We start from the raw sequence: 18,811 nt of genomic DNA, 5'->3' as shown, positions 1-18,811 counted from the left end.
GGACTTGAACTTCTGTAGACTGTAATTTTCAGGAGATACTTATGAAGGAAGGTTGTTCCAGGAAACGGCAGTCGAATGAATAAACGAGAAAGATGAAAAGTTGGTTCTGTGAATTTGAAGTTGGACGGTAAATGGATGATGACTGGTAGCGGCATGTATTCGGACTGATTTGAAAGAGAGAGAGAGCTGGAATTATAGAAGCCAATTCAGAAGAACAGTGCCCATGGAAATATCTGTAAAAGAGGTATGCAGCAGAAACTACATCTGCGAGACAGCGAGTGGAGAGACTCTGTTAGAGATGAATTATTAATTAACCTAACTGCCCTCTTCTGAACGGAATCAAGAAGCTTGAGAGAGGTTTTGGGGGCACCACCAAAACCTCTCTATGAGCAAGAAGTCAGAATATGTGGGAACAATATTCCATGGTAGGGCGGATTTGCGATTTGTAAAGTGTGAACAGCTGTTTGGAAGAAAAGTAACGTCGAGACAGAAAGAGAAAATCAAGGTTTTTAGATGCAGAGGAAGCAATATTTGTAATGTGCTTGTGCCACAAGAGATTAGAAGTCATGGTAATCCCCAAAAGAGATATCATTTTGCCTTGAAATCAGAGTGTCACCGAAGATAAGCATAGGAGCAGAAGAATCCTTTTTACGAGATATAAGACAAGACTGAGTTTTAGAAGGAGTGACATCAACTAAGTTGTCTTTGCCCCACTGGAGAATTACCTGGAGATCGGCATTTAAGGAATTGGGAGCAGATTTTTGAGAAGTTGAAGCTGATTGAGCAGGACAAGGTTTCTCAAAATGGAAAGTGGAATGCAATGTGCTATCATTGGCAAAACTATGGATAGAATATCCAGTCAATGGAAGAAGTTCATTAATATACAAGAGGAAAAGAGTGGGGGAAAGAACTGAACCTTGGGGGAAACCGGCATTAGTGGAGACGTTTAGAAGACAGAGAGCCATCCACCATCACCCTCAGTCAGCGATCAGAGAGAAAACTGGATAACCAATTGCAAAAAACAGTTGGCAAACCATAAGATGGAAGTTTATTTAGAAGACCTTTATGCCAAACACGATCGAAAGCCTTTGAGATGTCAAGATCAAATGCTTGTGTTTCACCAAACTTTTCCATTGAATTAGTCCATAAATGGGTAACATAAGCCAGAATATCACCAGTGGATCGACACTGGCGGAATCCATACTGGCGAGCATTGATCAGACGGAAAGTTTCTAGGTAGCTTAAGAGTTAGCAGTTAATTGATTTCTCCATTACTTTAGAAAGAGTAGAAGTAATTGCAGTGGGACGATAATTCGATGGGAGGGACTGGCTGGATATGAGCAAATTTCCAAGCAGAAGGAAAAACACCTTTGGAATAAGAAAGTGAAAAAAGGCGGGAAAGAACAAGAGTAAATTCAGGAGCACAGGTTTTGAGAACAAGTGGAGAAATACAATCAGGTCCTGGAGCTTTCTTAGCATCAAGATTCGCCAAAATCCTTCGGACATCCTTTTGACAGAAGACCACAGGAGGCATTGAATGGAATGTGTTGGGAATGGTGGGAGGTGTTTTACCAAGATCATTAATACATGAGTTTGAAGAAGAATGGGATGCTAGCAGGTCAGCTTTATCCTTGGCTGAAGTGACAACAGAATTATCTGGTTTGGACAGAGGTGGGAGCAGAGATGGGCAAAAGTTGCGGCCAATAGCTTTGGCAAGAGACCAGAATGCTCAGTTTTTTTTTTTTTTTTTAAGGAGCATTAGCAACTAAGGCCATATTGCTCCGGGAATATACGATGGTCATTCTCTGACCTTTCTGCATCTTCCGTATTTGGTGGTGATGGGCTCGAATCCCAGTCTAATCAAGAAGCGTGTGATACACACTGCTGCTCCTTCTTACCTGGCTACAGAGGTGCCAATGCTCAGCTACCGTTAGGGCAAGAAGCAAGTTTTCTACTCTTAGCCTGTTCAAACTCTAGTTTGGACTGATTAATAACTGCTTTACAATTGTTGTGAGCTTTGGTAGGCAGAAAATGAAACTGAAGAATTGGAAACAAGCCAATTACAATATGCAACGTTCTTTTCTTGAACAGCCTTAGCACATTTATTGGAAAACCAAGGTTTAGATAAAGGACGAGATTTTAAAGTGGAGTGTGGGATAAAGGATTTCATTCCTGCAAGAATAATTTAACTGACACGATCTGAGCAAACGATAACATCAGAAGTTTTGAAACAGTAACCTGACCAAAGAAAAGAAGAAAAGAAATCTCCCAGGTCATCCCATTTTGCATCCTTGTAATGCCAAACAATACTAGGTTGGGAATAGCAATGAGATAAAGGCTCCACTGGAGAAGAGTTTGTTTGTTATTGTTTGTTATTTGGTTTTTAGGAGCATTAGCAACTAAGGCCATATTGCTCCGGGAATATGCGGTGGTCATTCCCTGACCTTTCCACATCCTCTGTATTTGGTGGTGACGGGCTCGAACCCCGGTCTAATCAAGAAGCGTGTGCTATGCACTGCTGCTCCTTCCCACCTGGCTACGGAGGCGCCTGTGGAGAAGAGACAGTCACCAAGTTGTGATCTGTGGTGCCTAAAGGACCTCTCACTTCGACTGTGTATTTAGAAGGGTTGTTTGTGAGGAAAAGATCAAGTGTGTTGGCTGTATGTTAGGATTGTCCGGTATTCTTGTACGACTTGGTTACAGACCAGCTTATATCTGTCATAGGCTTCTGTGCCCGTTAATTTTTATGTATCCGATGCATTTTTTTTTTTTTTCTCTGTCACATGAACCCCAGGGGTTCACATCTAGTGAGTATGGGGTTGGCACACCCAGAGTCCTGAGTTGGATATCATCATTCTTCTCTTTCTTGGTGATTTCCTTCTACTTCTCTCTATCTCTCTCTCTCGGGGTAATTCAGAATTTTTTTTTTTTTTCCCCTGGTGCAGCATAAGCATTAGGCTTCCTTGCACCATAAGGCTAATAATAATAATACCATCCCGATCATCGTGTCAACCACATGTATCGTGCCAAAGACCTTACATAACAGCCTAACAGCAATAGGTCTCCCAGCGAACACCTACAAGGAACTACAGAAAGTTGCAATCCTGAACACCTGTAGGATAGTCAGAGTTCCTCGACCAACAGTAACATCAGACATAGCAACAATCACCCTGTGTACTTGGTAGCAATACTCGCCACGGGGTGGGAGCACCAATCAGGGAGAAATAATATAAGTGCAATAACAATAATAATAATAATAATGTCTCATTAGTTCATTTGACATCTGTTTAGGCCTAAACCTTGAACAATATTTCTTGGTTGGTATGAAAAGCCTAGTAGCTTCCAAGATTAATTCTTTGAACGCTTCCCAGTTTGAAATTTCTGTTGGTAACATCATCAGTTGCAGTTGGTCCTACCGTATAGAATTTAAATACTGTCTCAGACCTCTGTAGTCTCCTTTATGAAAGCAGAAACCCTTCCCTTTACCCCTGATGGTAGTTATCTCTTTTGAGTAAATTCTACTTCAGCACATTAAGAATTAGGTGTTACACTGCTACCTAGTGGTTTGTTTATCTGCAGATTCTTAATGCTTGAAGAATCACTACTGATAATCAGATCAAGAGTATTACTTCCTCCTTCCTCTAGTTGCCTGCCAAACATGCTGCTGTAGAAAACAATCATCCAATAAAAGTCTTGCTGGTGTGTGAGTGACCAACCCACAAATTTCAGTCAATATCTGGGAAATTAAAATCCCCATTATAAGACACTCTGATTTACTGGCCCACTCTATTTCCCTGTACAGTTGTTTATTATACTGATCAGAGTCATTTGGCCTACTCTTAATTTTGCTTTCCCACAGCTTACGTCACTAAACTGACTTGACACTGCACTGTCCAGCCATGTCGACTGGCTGTACTTCCTTGGATTTTATGTGTTTCTTAACTAATAGCATGACCCCTCCTCCCTTCCTATTTTGTCTATACTTCCTGTACACATTGTACTCCCCAAATTCCATTTCTACATTCCTTATATCTGTGTGACACTACGTCTCTGATATCCCAACAGTATCTGCCTTTGATGTTTTGACCAACACCTCAAATTCATGAAATTTATTTACCAAACTCCTAACATTGGTGTATACGCAAGTATACATGCACCTGTTCCTATTGTTAGCTACCCTAACATAGTCCATGTGTTTACCCCAATGACTCCCAGCAATCTCTGAAATCCCCTGCATCTTGTTTTCCAGGCTGCTGCTCATTCCAATGAGCAGCAGCCTGGAATGGAAAAATTCATTTTTCCAATTTTTCCATTCCAGCACTGCTTCATTGCAGATCCAATTCTTGCACTGCTTTATTGGAATTTTTCCAGTGAAGCAGTGCAAGAATTGAAGATCAAGATTTTCCACTAATTTTTTCTTAAACAATGTTATGTCAGTGTTTAAATCAATCCAGCCAACCATTGTTACACACAAAATTGTCGCATCAAAATTGTTTAGCAAATTTTTCCACTTGTGCCTTCAAGATTGGACCATCTATTGAAAAATCCAGCACTTTTTTATGCGGCAAACCATTGAAGTAATGCTTCATCAACATTTATAACCTTGCACTTTCTAAATTTTTTTTTTCTGTTATGTTCTTTTCCAGTGCTGATATGTAAACATATTTATTCTTTCATAATGTCGATACATTTGAAGAGGACAAAGAAAACTTTTTGCACCACATTCTAACTGGTGCAAAAATAATTTTGATGAATAATTGCGACTTTTTCGTGAATCGAGAGACACTTTCTTTTGTTAGTAGACATGTTTCCGAAGGAAGGGTTCGTTTCTAACTGATTTTACTTTAAAATGATAAAGTAGTCTGCATACAAAGTTCTTAGAAAGCCCGAAATGCATACAATATTCTTAGAAGTCCCAAAATGTGTACAACATTTTTAGAAGTCCCAAAATGCATACAGAGTTCTTAGAAGTCCCATTTCCAAAATTCTTAGAAGTACCGAAATAAATTTATGGTTCAGTGAATACAAAGACAATCTGTAAATAGGGTAATGTGACAAACAGAATGCCAACACTATTGTATAGCCCCGTCCCCGAAAGGACAAGGTTGTAAACCGGCCACTAATCCCAATGCGATGCGGGTGGTCATAAAAGATAAGTCGCCCTTTTCATTTTTGTCTATTCCATTAATTCGGGTTTTTCAACCCCGAGCAATGAAGAATGTTTGCGTAGTTATCAAAATTTGTTCGGTATATCCGTGTAGTACGCTCATTATAACAGTGAGTGATTGTATGGGAATACATGTAAATTAAAATCATTTTGCTCGTTACAGCCGTGATCTCGTTATTTCCATGCTCATTATAACTAAGTTCAACTGTATATATATTCTATAAAAATTAAATTATATTCAATTGCTAAAAACTGATGGCAAAATGCAATGAAAAACCAAAAATCTGAGAAAAGTAGTTTTTGAATAGTATAAGGTAAGTGAGCCAGTTATAAGCTCATTTAAACATTCATTATTTAAAACCATAACTTTTTTCAAATGGCTTGGAGATGCAGCCATCTAGATCTCAGTTGCATAAGTCATTTAAGAAGTTAAATTAGTCCAACTTTCCTTTGCTTTACCAACTAAAGTCTTTTACAAGTTTCATATATAACTAGTCTATATGATTCTTGAAATTTAACTTCAGTATGCAAAATACCAGAATTTTATAGAGGATGATAATTAAATCATTTGATTCTCAGTTGAATGATACCGAGAAGAATTATATAACTTTGAAGTACAAAATTAAATAAAAATTCATATACTTTACTTGCATTTAATGTAGATCATGGAGAAACCAATTGGAGCACCGTATATGTTGACCACACACCCTAGTTCGGCATCTAGATTTATATCAATAATTCTCTTATTGATTTTCAATTTTATGAAATTTACAGTCAAAAAAGTGGATTCACGGACCCACGTGGTTCCATACATGCGTAATAGTTTCGAATTGCAGAATTGAGCATCTGAAATTCATTTTCTTTAAGAATCAACTTTAATGACGTGTCCACGTCATTAAAGTTGACTCTTCGTTTACAGGGAAATCAATTTGACTTTGAAGAAAAAGCATGTCTCTTTCAAAACAACATGTGGCCAAAGAAAGTACACTTACGATCATTTGAATAACTGAGAATTATTAATGTCAAATTGAAGATGTTTTTTCATAAACCGAAACGCAGGTCTAAATTTTTCGAAATCCAAAAAGATTTCTTCAAATTTTGTTTGCAAATTCTCCCTCCAAGTAATATAACACTGTACATTCAATTCAGAATTTCCTGCATACTGAATCATATTTGGAAAGTGTGGACAGTCTTGATTTCTCAGTGCAATATATAAAGTTTTAGTTTACATATAAACTCCCGTGCATAACTAGCCAGATCTCAAATTAACTTGTCCTTTCCCTGTTAATTTAGATTGTTTGTTCATATGTAATGTAATGTGAGTGAGAAAATGCAAGTCACATTGCCATTTTTTATCTTTGATTATAGAATATTTAATTAGTATTTCTTTTGCGGCAAGGAAATCTCCGATTGGAGTTAACAAGACAGTGAAGCATTGCAAAACCTTTCCGCAAGTCAACCAGTGCACATTTGCAAAAAACACAAATTGTTAAAATCATTGTTATCTACTTCTTTCAACAACTCTACAAATGGATGATGGTTCATAGAATTACCATGAATATAATTGCTGATTTTAATTACTATCTCCATAACACTTTACAAAGAGTCTGTTCCAGCCTTCTGAGCATAAATATTTACTTGAGGTTGCAGCAGATATTATTTCAAAAGTCCAACAAATCCAGAATTTTGTCCCATCATCGCTGGAGCACCGCCTGTTGTGACAGAAACTAACTTTGTCATGTCTAATTCATACTCTGTAGCAACACTTTGAAAGCACTAAAAATATCGATGCCACAAGTCCAGTCTCTTAGGCTATGAATTGCCAACATTTCTTCATGGATGTGCAAGTCTTTTGAAACAAGACAAACCCAGAAAATTAGCTGTTCAGTCTTTAATATCACATGATTCGTCCGTTGCTACAGAAAATGACATGCATTTTTTCAAATGTTCAAACAGTTGGCCTTTAATGTTTTGTGCCAAATCTTGTATTCTATGAGAAATTGCCTCGTGACTCAATTGCAGATTTTGTACTTTTTGCATAATGTCTTCTTTTGTCTTCAATTCATAATTTCTGATTAAAATTTCTGTTGCAGAGCAGATAATTTCTTTTACTAGTTCTCTGTCTGAAAATGGCTTTCTTTTCTTCGTGCTAGCATCTATGCCGTTTTGTAACTAGCTAACGTTAAGCTCTGATGATGTTAAAAAATTTAAAAAAAAATCTGCTATTGATTAAACTTTGACTTTAGATGAGTAATTTCATCTACTCTGTTACGATTGCCAAAATGAAACTTCCTATCAAATTCATTGTGCTATTGTGAAAATATTTTTTAAAATTGTCCACTTTGTTGTCATTAAAACTTTTATTACACACACACACACACACACACACAATTTTTTCATTTACTTCTATGACAGCAAACTGTAACTGCCATTCATCGTAGAACTTACAATTAACATTTTTCCAATTTCTTTTTTTCTTTTCTCCTGTTGAAGTACTGGCTTCTGTGTTACTAGTTAGCTTAGCAGAAGCAGCATGTTCCTGTTTCTGAGTTACAAAACTATTTATGTCTAGAAATTGAAGATAAAAAATAATAATTTAATACTTACTTCACAAAATCCTTTTAAAAATAAAACAATAAATAATTAACAACAAATAAAATACATACCCATGGCATTTAAATTAACATAGAATATATGCAAAAGCAATATAGATGGACAGGTAGTAGCAAAACTTGACAGAACTTGCTTATCACTGCTTATGCATGCTTTTACATCACACACACTGCTTCTCCCCCTCCTCCAAATATCATGTTGCACAGGTATGCATTATACAGAAAGAAGACAGAAGGTACAAACACTGATGTATGTACATATTTTTGCTATTTTTCTCTTTACTAGTCGAAAATATAATTTGAAGTTTTTATTTTTATTTATCCGTGCATTAGTCACAATGCATTGGGCAATTGGCCATATGTGGCTAGTGGTTAATATATTGGGCATCTATACTTTAGTTCATTTTTTAATAGTATTATATTACTGCAGATGTTTTTTTTTTGAGAGAGAGAGAGAGAGAGAGAGAGAGAGACTAACAGATGAATATTTTTAAAGAATTATTTGGAGAGTGTAATTTTAATAATTATTGCAGTTATGAACATGACATTTTATTTTAAAATGACTATTTGATGCTGTTGACCAGCCCAGAAGAAAAATTGATAAAAAAAATTCATATCTTTAAGAGTTGTGCATTTAGATTTTTATAGAAAGAAATTTTTACAGTTATGAGTATATTTAATTTTCATAAAACATATAGTGGTGCTAAATAATCAAAAAAAGAAATAAAGTAAAGGAAAGAAAGAGCAGTGAGAAATACTTATTTCTATCTACACAGCTACAGGATTCACAGATAGTTGTTTTTTAAAAAGTATCTACTAACAGTATGAAAATATTTTATTTAGAGTCCATATAGCATTGTTGGCTGAAATAAGTTAGGTGATTTAAACCCCCAGGGGCTCACATCTGGTGAGTATGGGCTTGGCACACCCAGGGTCCTGAGGTGGATATTCTCTTTCTTGGTGATCTCTCTCTCTCTCTCTCTCTCTCTCTTGGCTGGTGCAACATAAGCCTCAGGCTTCCTTGCACTGTGTGATTAATAATAATAATAAACATTGCACTACATGTCAGTTGTCTGGGTGATTCATTTATCACATAATGGGAATTAAAAACTTCTATACTGTAATAAAGAGTATTTCCTGAAACCTCACCACATGATGTTCATGTGATAGGCAGCTGGGAGGTAGGATTTCATAAACCATGTGGATGGATGTGGAGTGGGGGGAGGATATGGATTAATCTCTTGATATGAATTTTAAATTTGGTGCAAGCTCCCTAAGACTATTAGAAATAAGTCCTGAACCAGATCAGAGTTGGTGTTTAGAATTTTTATCAGTGTGTGTGTGTGTGTGTGTGTGTGTGTGTGTGTGTGTGTGTGTGTGTGTGTGTGTGTGTGTGGGAGGGGGAGACTATGGGGCTATGGAATTAAAATTGGAGACTAAAAGTTTTCCTCAGAGACCCAACATGCACACAGAATTTGAGTGTTGATCTGACTTTTTCCTTCTCGAGTAATGCAAAACATCCGAAACATGCTTTTAATCATACATACTATATATATATATATAGTAAAAAAATTATTACTGATATAAAGGAAGTAAAGCTACCTTCTTTTATTTCGTTTTTTTTTATTAGACTAGTAACTTCTCCAGCTGCTTGGTCATTAGGTGGCACTGCTCCTGCCTTTCCCGTGGCAGAGTTGGAAACCTTAAAGGGAAAAATGTAATCCTTTCAGGGTGAAAAGGAGCAACAATGTATTTGACAGACCAGGTTTTGCCTGGATCTGTAGATGACCAAACTGAATGGCATTGGCAGCAAGATGAACATAATCTATCTACTGCTAAGAGACGAAAAAAAGATATGAAATAAACCATCTTTCCACTCTTTAACAGATCAGCCTGTTCATGAACTTTCTCCCTTTGTCATACAAAGGTGTATAGAACATATAGCAGTTCCTCCCCCACCCAAATGGTTCACTGTTTGGAATCCAGGTAACCTATTTATAGAAATGATAACTCATTCACATTCATAGCTACTTCTGAAAAGCACAGTTTTTGGTGAGATTCCCATTAAAATCATTCCACATGCCACTTTAAATATATCAAAAGGGATCATTGTGGAATGAGACCACCTAAGCAGTGCTGAAAAAAAATTGTACAAGAATTACAAAACCAAAATGTCATACAAGCCAAAAGAATCCCAATTAAAAAAAAGGATGGAAAACTAACTCCAGTCTACACTATATTTACCTTTAACACTCTGACTCTATCAACATCACTGAAAGCAGGTACCTGAAGTGCTAGGTAAAGCTATACATCTCCAATCTAATAAAATGCTTAAAATGTCAAAAGTATGACCATTCCCGAAGAGTATGCAAAGGAATAACTTGTAGCTCAAAAGAACACTCTAATAATGTATGCAGTACACTATCTCCAGGGTGCCTCCGTAGCCAGGTGAGCAGGAGCAGCAGTGCGTAGCACGCGCTTCTTGATTAGACCGGGTTCGACCCCGTGACCACCAAATACGGAGGATGTGGAAAGGTCAGGAATGACCACCACATATCCCCGGAGCAATATGGCCTTAGTTGCTAATGCTCCTAAAAACCAAATAGGAACAACAACACTATCTCCACAATGCCCAAACTGCAAAGGAGAACAGCCTTATTTATCCAGAGAATGCAATATATGGAAAAGAGAGAAGCAAATTCAGAAATATAAAATTGAACATAAGATCACATACCAAGAAGCTAAAATGCAGATACCTTTAACCTAACAATGAGAAAGTATGCAGCAGCAATGGCAATACAGAAAACAAAAGCAAATTGGAACTCAAACTGACATCTCAGTCCCCCCCAACATCTTAGTAGCGGACTGGGTGCAGACAAATGAACCAGAAGTTTCTCAAATGAAACCAGAAGTTGACCAGGCAAATAACACACTCATTATTATACTGCCTGCAGTTCTTGAAAATTGATAAAAACGAGCAAGATGAAGCAATCCTGGAACTTTATGCAACAGATGATATGGATCATCATCAGCTATTTTCTTGACTGGTCCGTTAAAATGATCCCTGTAACAGTAATCATTACCCAGTTGTTTGTCACCTGTTAACAAATGAAATACCACAAACTATAAGGGAAAAAAGGATGAAGCCTTTCCAGCAACTTTCCAGTTCCTTCTGTTTTGTGCAATGGCCATCCATTTACTACCCATGATCTCTTGAATTTCATCTGTCCATCTCTGTTGTTGTCTTCCAGGTTTTCTTTTAGCTCCTCTTGGGTACCAGCCTGTTATTTTCTTAGTCCATCTGTCATCATGTCTTTGAGCTATGTGTTATGTCCAAGTCCATTTCAGTTCTTTAGTTTTGATAAGAATGTCCTTTACTTGTGTTTACTGCCTAATCCATGTGTTTCTCTTCTTATCCAACAGTCTAATTCCTAATATAATTCGTCCATTCTTCACTGTGTACTTTTCTGCTTCTCTTCCATTCTTTTGGTGAGTGCCCAAGTTTCACTTCCATATGTCATGGTGGTGAGTATATATTGGTTCATTATTTTATGTTTCAGACAAATTAAGATATTGCTCCTCAGTATGTGACTATATTTTCTGAATGCTATCCATCTGAAATTTATTCTTCTCTTGACTTCCAGCCATTTATTTATGATTGTTACAGCTAGTCACTTGTCCCAAATAAGTATATGAATCCACCTTTTCAATTACTGTCCCTTCAGTGATTATATTCCTTTCTGTGGCATACTTGCTCATCATTACTTGCTCAAGTATTTTCAGCTGCATACACCCTTTGAAGCATGATTGGAATTACTTTTACAATAGTTTCACGCTGTTCTCCATCCAATCATCCATGCATTGTACCCTCGCTGTTCTATTTGTTGGGGGACTTCAATGGGCATCATCACCTCTGGGGATCTCTCTACCTACACAAAAGACAATTAAATGAAAGACTTCTAGACAGCTTCTTAACACTCTTAAACACAGGTGCCCACACCTGTGTTTATGAGTTTGCTTACAGGGACTATTTTTGCAATTGATCTCACCTTCTGTTCCCCCAGCTCTTTTTGCTATTCTTGACTGGTCAGTTAAAATGATCTCTGTAACAGTAATCATTACCCAGTTGTTTGTCGCCTATTAACAAATGACATACCACAAACTATAAGGAAAAAAATTGAAATTTCGCAAGGAAAACTTGGAAAAATACCAATGTGTTGCTTCTTTAGATGAGCAAACTGTAATATATTCTGATATTAATAGTGATATTGCTTACGTCACAAACCAAATAATCTCTGCAGCAGATTTTGCAATGCCAAAGGCACCCAGTTAGTACCACAAACAAGGTACTAACTAATGAATAATGCAATGAGGTAGAGTAATTAAAAAAAAAAATAGTGCTTGGAAACAATTCAGAAAGTTACCCACCACTACCAGTCTCGTAAAATATAAGAAAGCCAGAGAAAAGGCCAATTATATATGGCAGAAATGTCAGAAAGAGTCCTGGATATCTTTTTACCTAAAAAATTAATAGAAATACAGACACTAGAACCATCTGGAATAAGGTTAGACAAATTTCAGGAAAATATTCAACAGCCCCTATGTCGATAATATGCTGGAAAAGTCATGACATAACTAAACCAGAAAAAAATTGCAAACGTGTTAGGAGAAACCTTTGCAGAATTGTCAGCGACATTTTCATATAGACCAATCTTTCAAAAATATAAAGCTCAAATTGAAAAATACCAAATTAATTTCCATACAGCTCATGACATACCATACGATCAACCCTTTACTATAAATTAATTGCATAAATATCAATTTTTCTAATATTTTATTGCCTATAAAAATATATTTTGGTCTTAATATTGTTTTTTAGATTGGATTCTCAGCAACAGATGCAGCAACAGGCCTTAAATTGATAGAAGCTGGAGTTCATAGAGAACACCTGGCACTACTAGCTGTTCCTATGGTACCACTACAGATACTGTTACCATTAGTAATCAGTCGCTATACCTCTGGTCCACAACCATTATCAGTTTTTCTTAAAGCTTATCCTTACAGGTAAGAGCAGCAGAATATTGTTAGTCACAAAATATGTTAATTAACACACACACACACACACACACACACACACACACTACTTTTTTGTAGTGTGTGTTTAATATGCACACAATTAATACACACACACACTACAAAAAAGTAGTGTGTGTGTGTGTGTGTGTGTGTATTAATTATATTAATATAATTAATATTATTGCCCATTAACATAACACAACCAAGTTGGGTTAATATAAAAATGAGAGAGAGAGAGAGACAGACAGAGAGATAATATTGCTATTTTTTTAACAGCATTAAAAATATCTTGAATAGCCTGAAAAGGACAAGTATATGGAGGTATAAAATTACTTGAATAAAACACTTCACTGCATGAATGCATTTAATTGAACTGTTCAAATATAATTTTAATTATGACCAAACATTATCTGTAAGTTAATATCATATCACATAATTAAAATGCTTGGATTATTTAATACTTATGTAATTCAAGACACGGAAAAAAAATTGAACAAGTGCAACTAAGATTTCAGCTTTATTGGATGGATGGATGGGTGGGTGAGTGAGTGAGTGAGTTGCTATTGACAACGTTGTTGGATTAGTCAGGATTATGGCTGACCAATCCCAAGCCAATGAAGTATTTTTACTTCACTATTCATTGAAGTATTTTTTTCTTTGTTGTTGTGGGTATTTATGCTGATTAGGACTTGTGATTATCATCTTTACAGTAATATCCCCACAGGGCACAATGAAGTTTGGTTTCTGAATGAGAGAGAGAGAGAGAGAGATTAGCATTGGCACATGATGCAAGAAATCAAGCTTATGTAGCATTAGCCAAAAAATAAAAACAAACAAATCTTCTAATTTCACCCATCCACTCACTCCAAATGTTTGTCTAGTTCTGCCTTGAATCTATTTAAGCTATCAACTTCTCTACAACAACAGATGGAACTTTGTTCCAGCAATCAACCACATGCTGGCCAAAGGCAAACTCCCGCACATCTATCCTACAACTGTCTTTCCTCAGTTTGAATCTATGCCCCCTCAGGTTTGTAATCTGAGCAAGAGAAAGAATCCCATCACCATTGAACCTGCTCAAACCATTCAAGGCTTTATACACCTCAATCAGATCACCTCGCAGGTACCTAGTCTCCAGACACTATAATTTGCAAAACTTAAGCCTTTCTTCATAAGAGCAACCATTTTGTTCCATTCACTAATCTTGTTGCCCTTCTCTGCACTCGCTCCAGCAACTCTACATCCTTCCTAAAATGAGGCCTCTAGACCTGTATACAGTACTCAAAGTGTGGCCTGACCATTGCCTTATACAAGGGGATAATCATCTCCTTATCCCTGCTAGAAAAATTCCTGTATATCATTGACAAGACACCATGAGCTACTCTTGCAGACCATCTGCACTGCTCAGAAAACTTCATATCTGCTTGCACAGTTACCCCCAGGTCCTTTTCATTCTCTAGCACTGTCAGTGTAGTATCACAAAGTTGATACATTACTCTGGGGTTGCTGCTTCCCATATGCAGTACTTTACATTTGTCATTGTTGAACTTCAGTTGCCACCTCTCAACCCATCTGCTCAACTTTTCTAGATCCTGTTGCTGCAGCATACTGTCATTAGTGTCATTAACAACCCTGCCAACCTTCGTATCATCTTCAAACCGGGACATTAAGCTTGATATACCATGATCAGTATCATTAATAAATACAGAAAACAACAATAGACCCAACACTGAATCCTGAGGAATTCCACTAATAACATTAGTCCACGAAGAGCAGTGACCATTGATTACCACTCTCTTTCTTCTCCCACTCAACATCCCTTTATTCATAACAGCAATTTGCCTCCACTGCTCCAATTTGTATAGCAGTCTTCCATGTGCAATAGTATCAAACCTTTTTAAGATCCAAATATATGATATCAAAGTTATTCCCTGCATCCAGTTATTCCACATAGTATCCAATTAAATCGATCAGACAAGACATCCCCTTAACAAAACCATGCTATGTCCGAGGTATAACCGAAGTCTTCTCTACATGATCCTGCAGTGCTTCTTTAATCAGTGCCTACATTAATTTCCCTGGAACATAAGTTAAACTAACAGGTCTATAATTACTTGTGTCACCCTTTGATCCTCCTCTTTGAATTGGGGTCACATTTGTACATCTCCAGTTCATGGGTACCTCCCCTGAGTCCAAAGAAGCTCTCATAATTATGGCTAAGAGTTTGCTTACTTCCTTTGCTGCCTCCTTTAATATAACTGGATAGATCCCATCTACCCTAGGTGCCTTTCTTATGTTTATCTTCAACAATTTTTCAGTTCTTACAAAATCATCTAGCTTACTGCCAGAGTTTAATTAACCTCTGGCATTCCCCTCCCTGAATAACTCCTCATGTGTGAATGTAGATGCAAAATACTCACTTAGTTTGTTAGCTACCTGAGCAGGATCATCAGCAGTTGAACCATCGATATCCAGTGGACCAATCTGATTCTACCCCTTCCTGCTAGAGTTTACATAAGTAAAGAACTCTTTGCTGTTTTTCTTTGCATCCTTTGCCAAAGATTTCTTGTAATCTGCCTTTGCCTGCCTAACCTCCTTTGTGACTTTGTTACAGACTAGCTTATATCTATCATAGGCTTCTGTGTCACCCATTAATTTATATGTATCCCATGCATTTTTCTTCTCTGCCACGTCTCATTAGTTCAGCTGACATCCATTTAGGCCTAAACCTTGAACAATATTTCTTAGTTGGTATGTAAAGCCTAGTAGCTTCCAAGATTAATTCTTTGAATTCTTCCCATTTTGAATTTGCTGTTGGTAACATCATCAGTTGGTCCCCACCGTATAGAATTTAAATACTGTCTCAGACCTCCGTAGTCGCCTTTACGAAAGCAGAAACCCTTCCCTTTACCCCTGATGGTAGTTACTTCTTTGAGTAAATCCGACTTCAGCACACTGTGATCACTGCCACCTAGTGGTTCCTTTATCTTCAGATTCTTGATGCATGAAAAATCATTACTGATAATCAGATAAAGAATATTACTACCTCTAGTTGCCTCCCGAACATGCTGCTGTAGAAAACAATCATCCACTAAATCCACAAAAGCCTTGCTAGTGTGTGTGAGTGTCCAACCCACAAATTACAGTCTATATCCGGGAAATTAAAATCCCCCATTATAAGACACTCTAATTTACTGGAACCCTCTATTTCAATGCACAATTGCTCATTATACTCATCAGATTCATTAGGCCTATAACACACACACCTTCTCTCATTTTTCCTTTCCCAGTGCTTATGTCACACCAAACAGATTCACTGTTGCATTGTCAACCATAAATTGGATGCACTTCCTTAGATTTTTTGTTTCTTAACTAACAGCATAACCCCTCCTTCCTCCTCCCTTCCTGTCCTGTCCTGTATATCCTTTCTGTACACATTGTACTCCCCAAATTCCATTTCTGCATTCCTTATATATCTGTGTGACACCATGTCTCTGATATCCCAACAATATCTGCTTTTGATGTTTTAACCAACACCAAATTTATTTACCAGACTCTTAGCATTGCTGTACACACCAAGTATACATGCACCTGTTCCTATTCTTAGCTACCCTAACACAGCCCATGTGTTTCCTTGTACCGCAATGACTCTCAGCAGTCTCTGAAATCCCCTGAATCTTGGTTTCCAGGCTGCTGCTCATTCCAGTAGAAGCAGTGCAAGAATCACTTTCACCTCTCCCAGCAGCTACTGTTAATCTATTAGTCCGTGTATCCCCCCAAGCTAGCAGTTTTCCGACCACCTAACACTATCTCGTAGCATCAGCTAATATTCTTGCACCCTTTCTTTTTAAGTGTATCTGATCCCTGTAGAAGCAGTCTCTCCTGTTAACAAGCACAGTCCAGGCTGAGAAAAATTCTACCCCTTGAGCCTTGCACATTCTCTCTAGCCCAAATTGATTGATAAGGCTCTCATCATATACTACCTCCTATCGTGTCTGGGCAGAATTGCAGACACTTTCAAATTCAACCCTAATCCACGGCTTTTTTTCAGCAGTGACCTGTACTTGTTAAGTAATTCTGCTGATCTCCTACTCTTAATATCATTAGTGCCAACGTGTACAACAATATCACTTTTGACCTGTACTTGTTAAGTAATTCTGCTGGTCTCCTACTCTTAATATTATTAGTGCCAACGTGTACAACAATATCACTTTTGACCTGTACTTGTTAAGTAATTCTGCTGGTCTCCTACTCTTAATATTATTAGTGCCAACTTGTACAACAATATCACTTTTGACCTGTACTTGTTAAGTAATTCCGCTGGTCTCCTACTCTTAATATCATTAGTGCCCACGTGTACAACAATATCACCTTTTGTGCCCTTAAAAGATGATATCTGCTCTACAATGTTATCAACCTTTGCCCCTGGCAGACATACCCTGGTCCTGTTCCACTTATCCTTTTTGCACAATATGTTCCCCGTTTTCCTGACAATAGAGTCACCGACAACTACTAATTCCTGTGGGACCAGCGCATTCTACCTTTGGGGTTTCTGCTGTATTGTGTGATGTTCAAGTGCAAGCTTGGCCATTGATGTGGGCAGCTGAGAGCTTGATGGGCCTCTCAGTTTAGATAATTTGAGGGCATCCACCCTGTCCTTCAAGCTCTCATATAGGCCCATAACAATGCTGAGTTGTTGCCTGATTTCCTCACACTCCTTACATCGTGCACCCACAAAGACATTCCCCTTGACAATATCACGTCCCATACCTGATGGCCCCACAAACATCAAACAAGCAGTTCATTTGAAAAGGCTATGATTCAGAGGACAACTGCCCCCCCCTCAGTTGTCCCCTGAGCCACAGCACTCCCATTAGCTTGAGTCTTTTGCTTTGCTGCTGTGGTCTGAGTCATGATTCTGATTCAATTTCAATACAAAATTATAACCCTAAACTTATATCCCAGTGCAGTTATAACACTATATATATATATTTTTTTCAGTATCGAATATTATCTCTGAGTTTCATTATATAACTTCCGTATCTCCTATCAAGTTATATGTATTAATTAATAATGTTACGTTTGTAAAATCTAAGTCATTATATGTATTTAGTTAAAAAAGTACAATTTAATTGATAATGAAGTTTAACAAGGTTAATAAATTTTACTGATTTATTGATAATACTATACTATACTAAGCTAACCGATTTCTAATACCGTGCTATGTGTTTCGCTATCTAGTTTTACCTTAAACCTTACGCTATCTAATTCAGAATATATGTTGTATCATATAACAATGGCGGCAAGTTACAAACGTTAAATCTACGGATGCTAAGTACTAATTAACTTAAAAATTGCGCTATCTAAATTCAAAATAATCCAAGGAGCTTGACTAGGTCTATAAGCTACTTATAGAAAATAATTTAATATAACAATTAAGTCAATAAAATGGCTAAAATAAAAACTTAGCGTTCGCTGGAGCTTCAAAAACTTGTAAAACAAAAAACAAGTTTTTTGTGTTTTGCAGCTGGAGCTTAATTCTGTAGACACTTAATTTTGTAGACATTAGTATTTTAGTGACCTGAGTCAGAGTTTTGAGTTTTTGAGTACATTTAAGATATATTCTGGATATATAACGAGCCGAACCTTAATTTGGATACACTATTACACTTAAATCTTTGTATATTTTATCTCTGTATGATACTCTTCGTAAGATATTGTACCTCATTCTTTGCGGTCTCTGTTCAAAATAAGTATCAATACTGTAAATTTACTGCAGGGCCACCAAAGGTTGGCAGAGACTGCTTAGTACAATAAATAAATAAAATAAAATATATATATACATACGTATATGTACACACACACACACACACACACACACACACACACACACACACACACACACGCACGCACACACACACACACACACAGTACAACCTTGATATAATGCACCTCT

General features: G+C 37.1%; 1 protein-coding gene across 3 annotated transcripts in view; it reads left to right on the top strand.

Moving 5' to 3' along the window:
- Positions 1-18,811, top strand: part of LOC150074891 (acetyl-coenzyme A transporter 1) — a 191,689-nt gene that overhangs the window by 111,108 nt on the left and 61,770 nt on the right. For all 3 annotated transcript variants that reach the window (XM_090389420.1, XM_090389421.1, XM_090389419.1), the window contains exon 5: positions 12,659-12,843. In XM_090389420.1, the coding sequence (XP_090245546.1) occupies positions 12,659-12,843 (185 nt within the window). The remainder of the gene's footprint in view (positions 1-12,658; positions 12,844-18,811) is intronic.

The sequence above is a fragment of the Mastigoproctus giganteus genome, unplaced genomic scaffold, assembly GCF_048544385.1.
Source record: "Mastigoproctus giganteus isolate SK-2022 unplaced genomic scaffold, ASM4854438v1 scaffold_16, whole genome shotgun sequence".
NCBI classification, from domain to species: domain Eukaryota; kingdom Metazoa; phylum Arthropoda; class Arachnida; order Uropygi; family Thelyphonidae; genus Mastigoproctus; species Mastigoproctus giganteus.
Note: the sequence above shows the minus strand (reverse complement) of the source record. Positions and strands in the feature narration are given on the sequence as shown.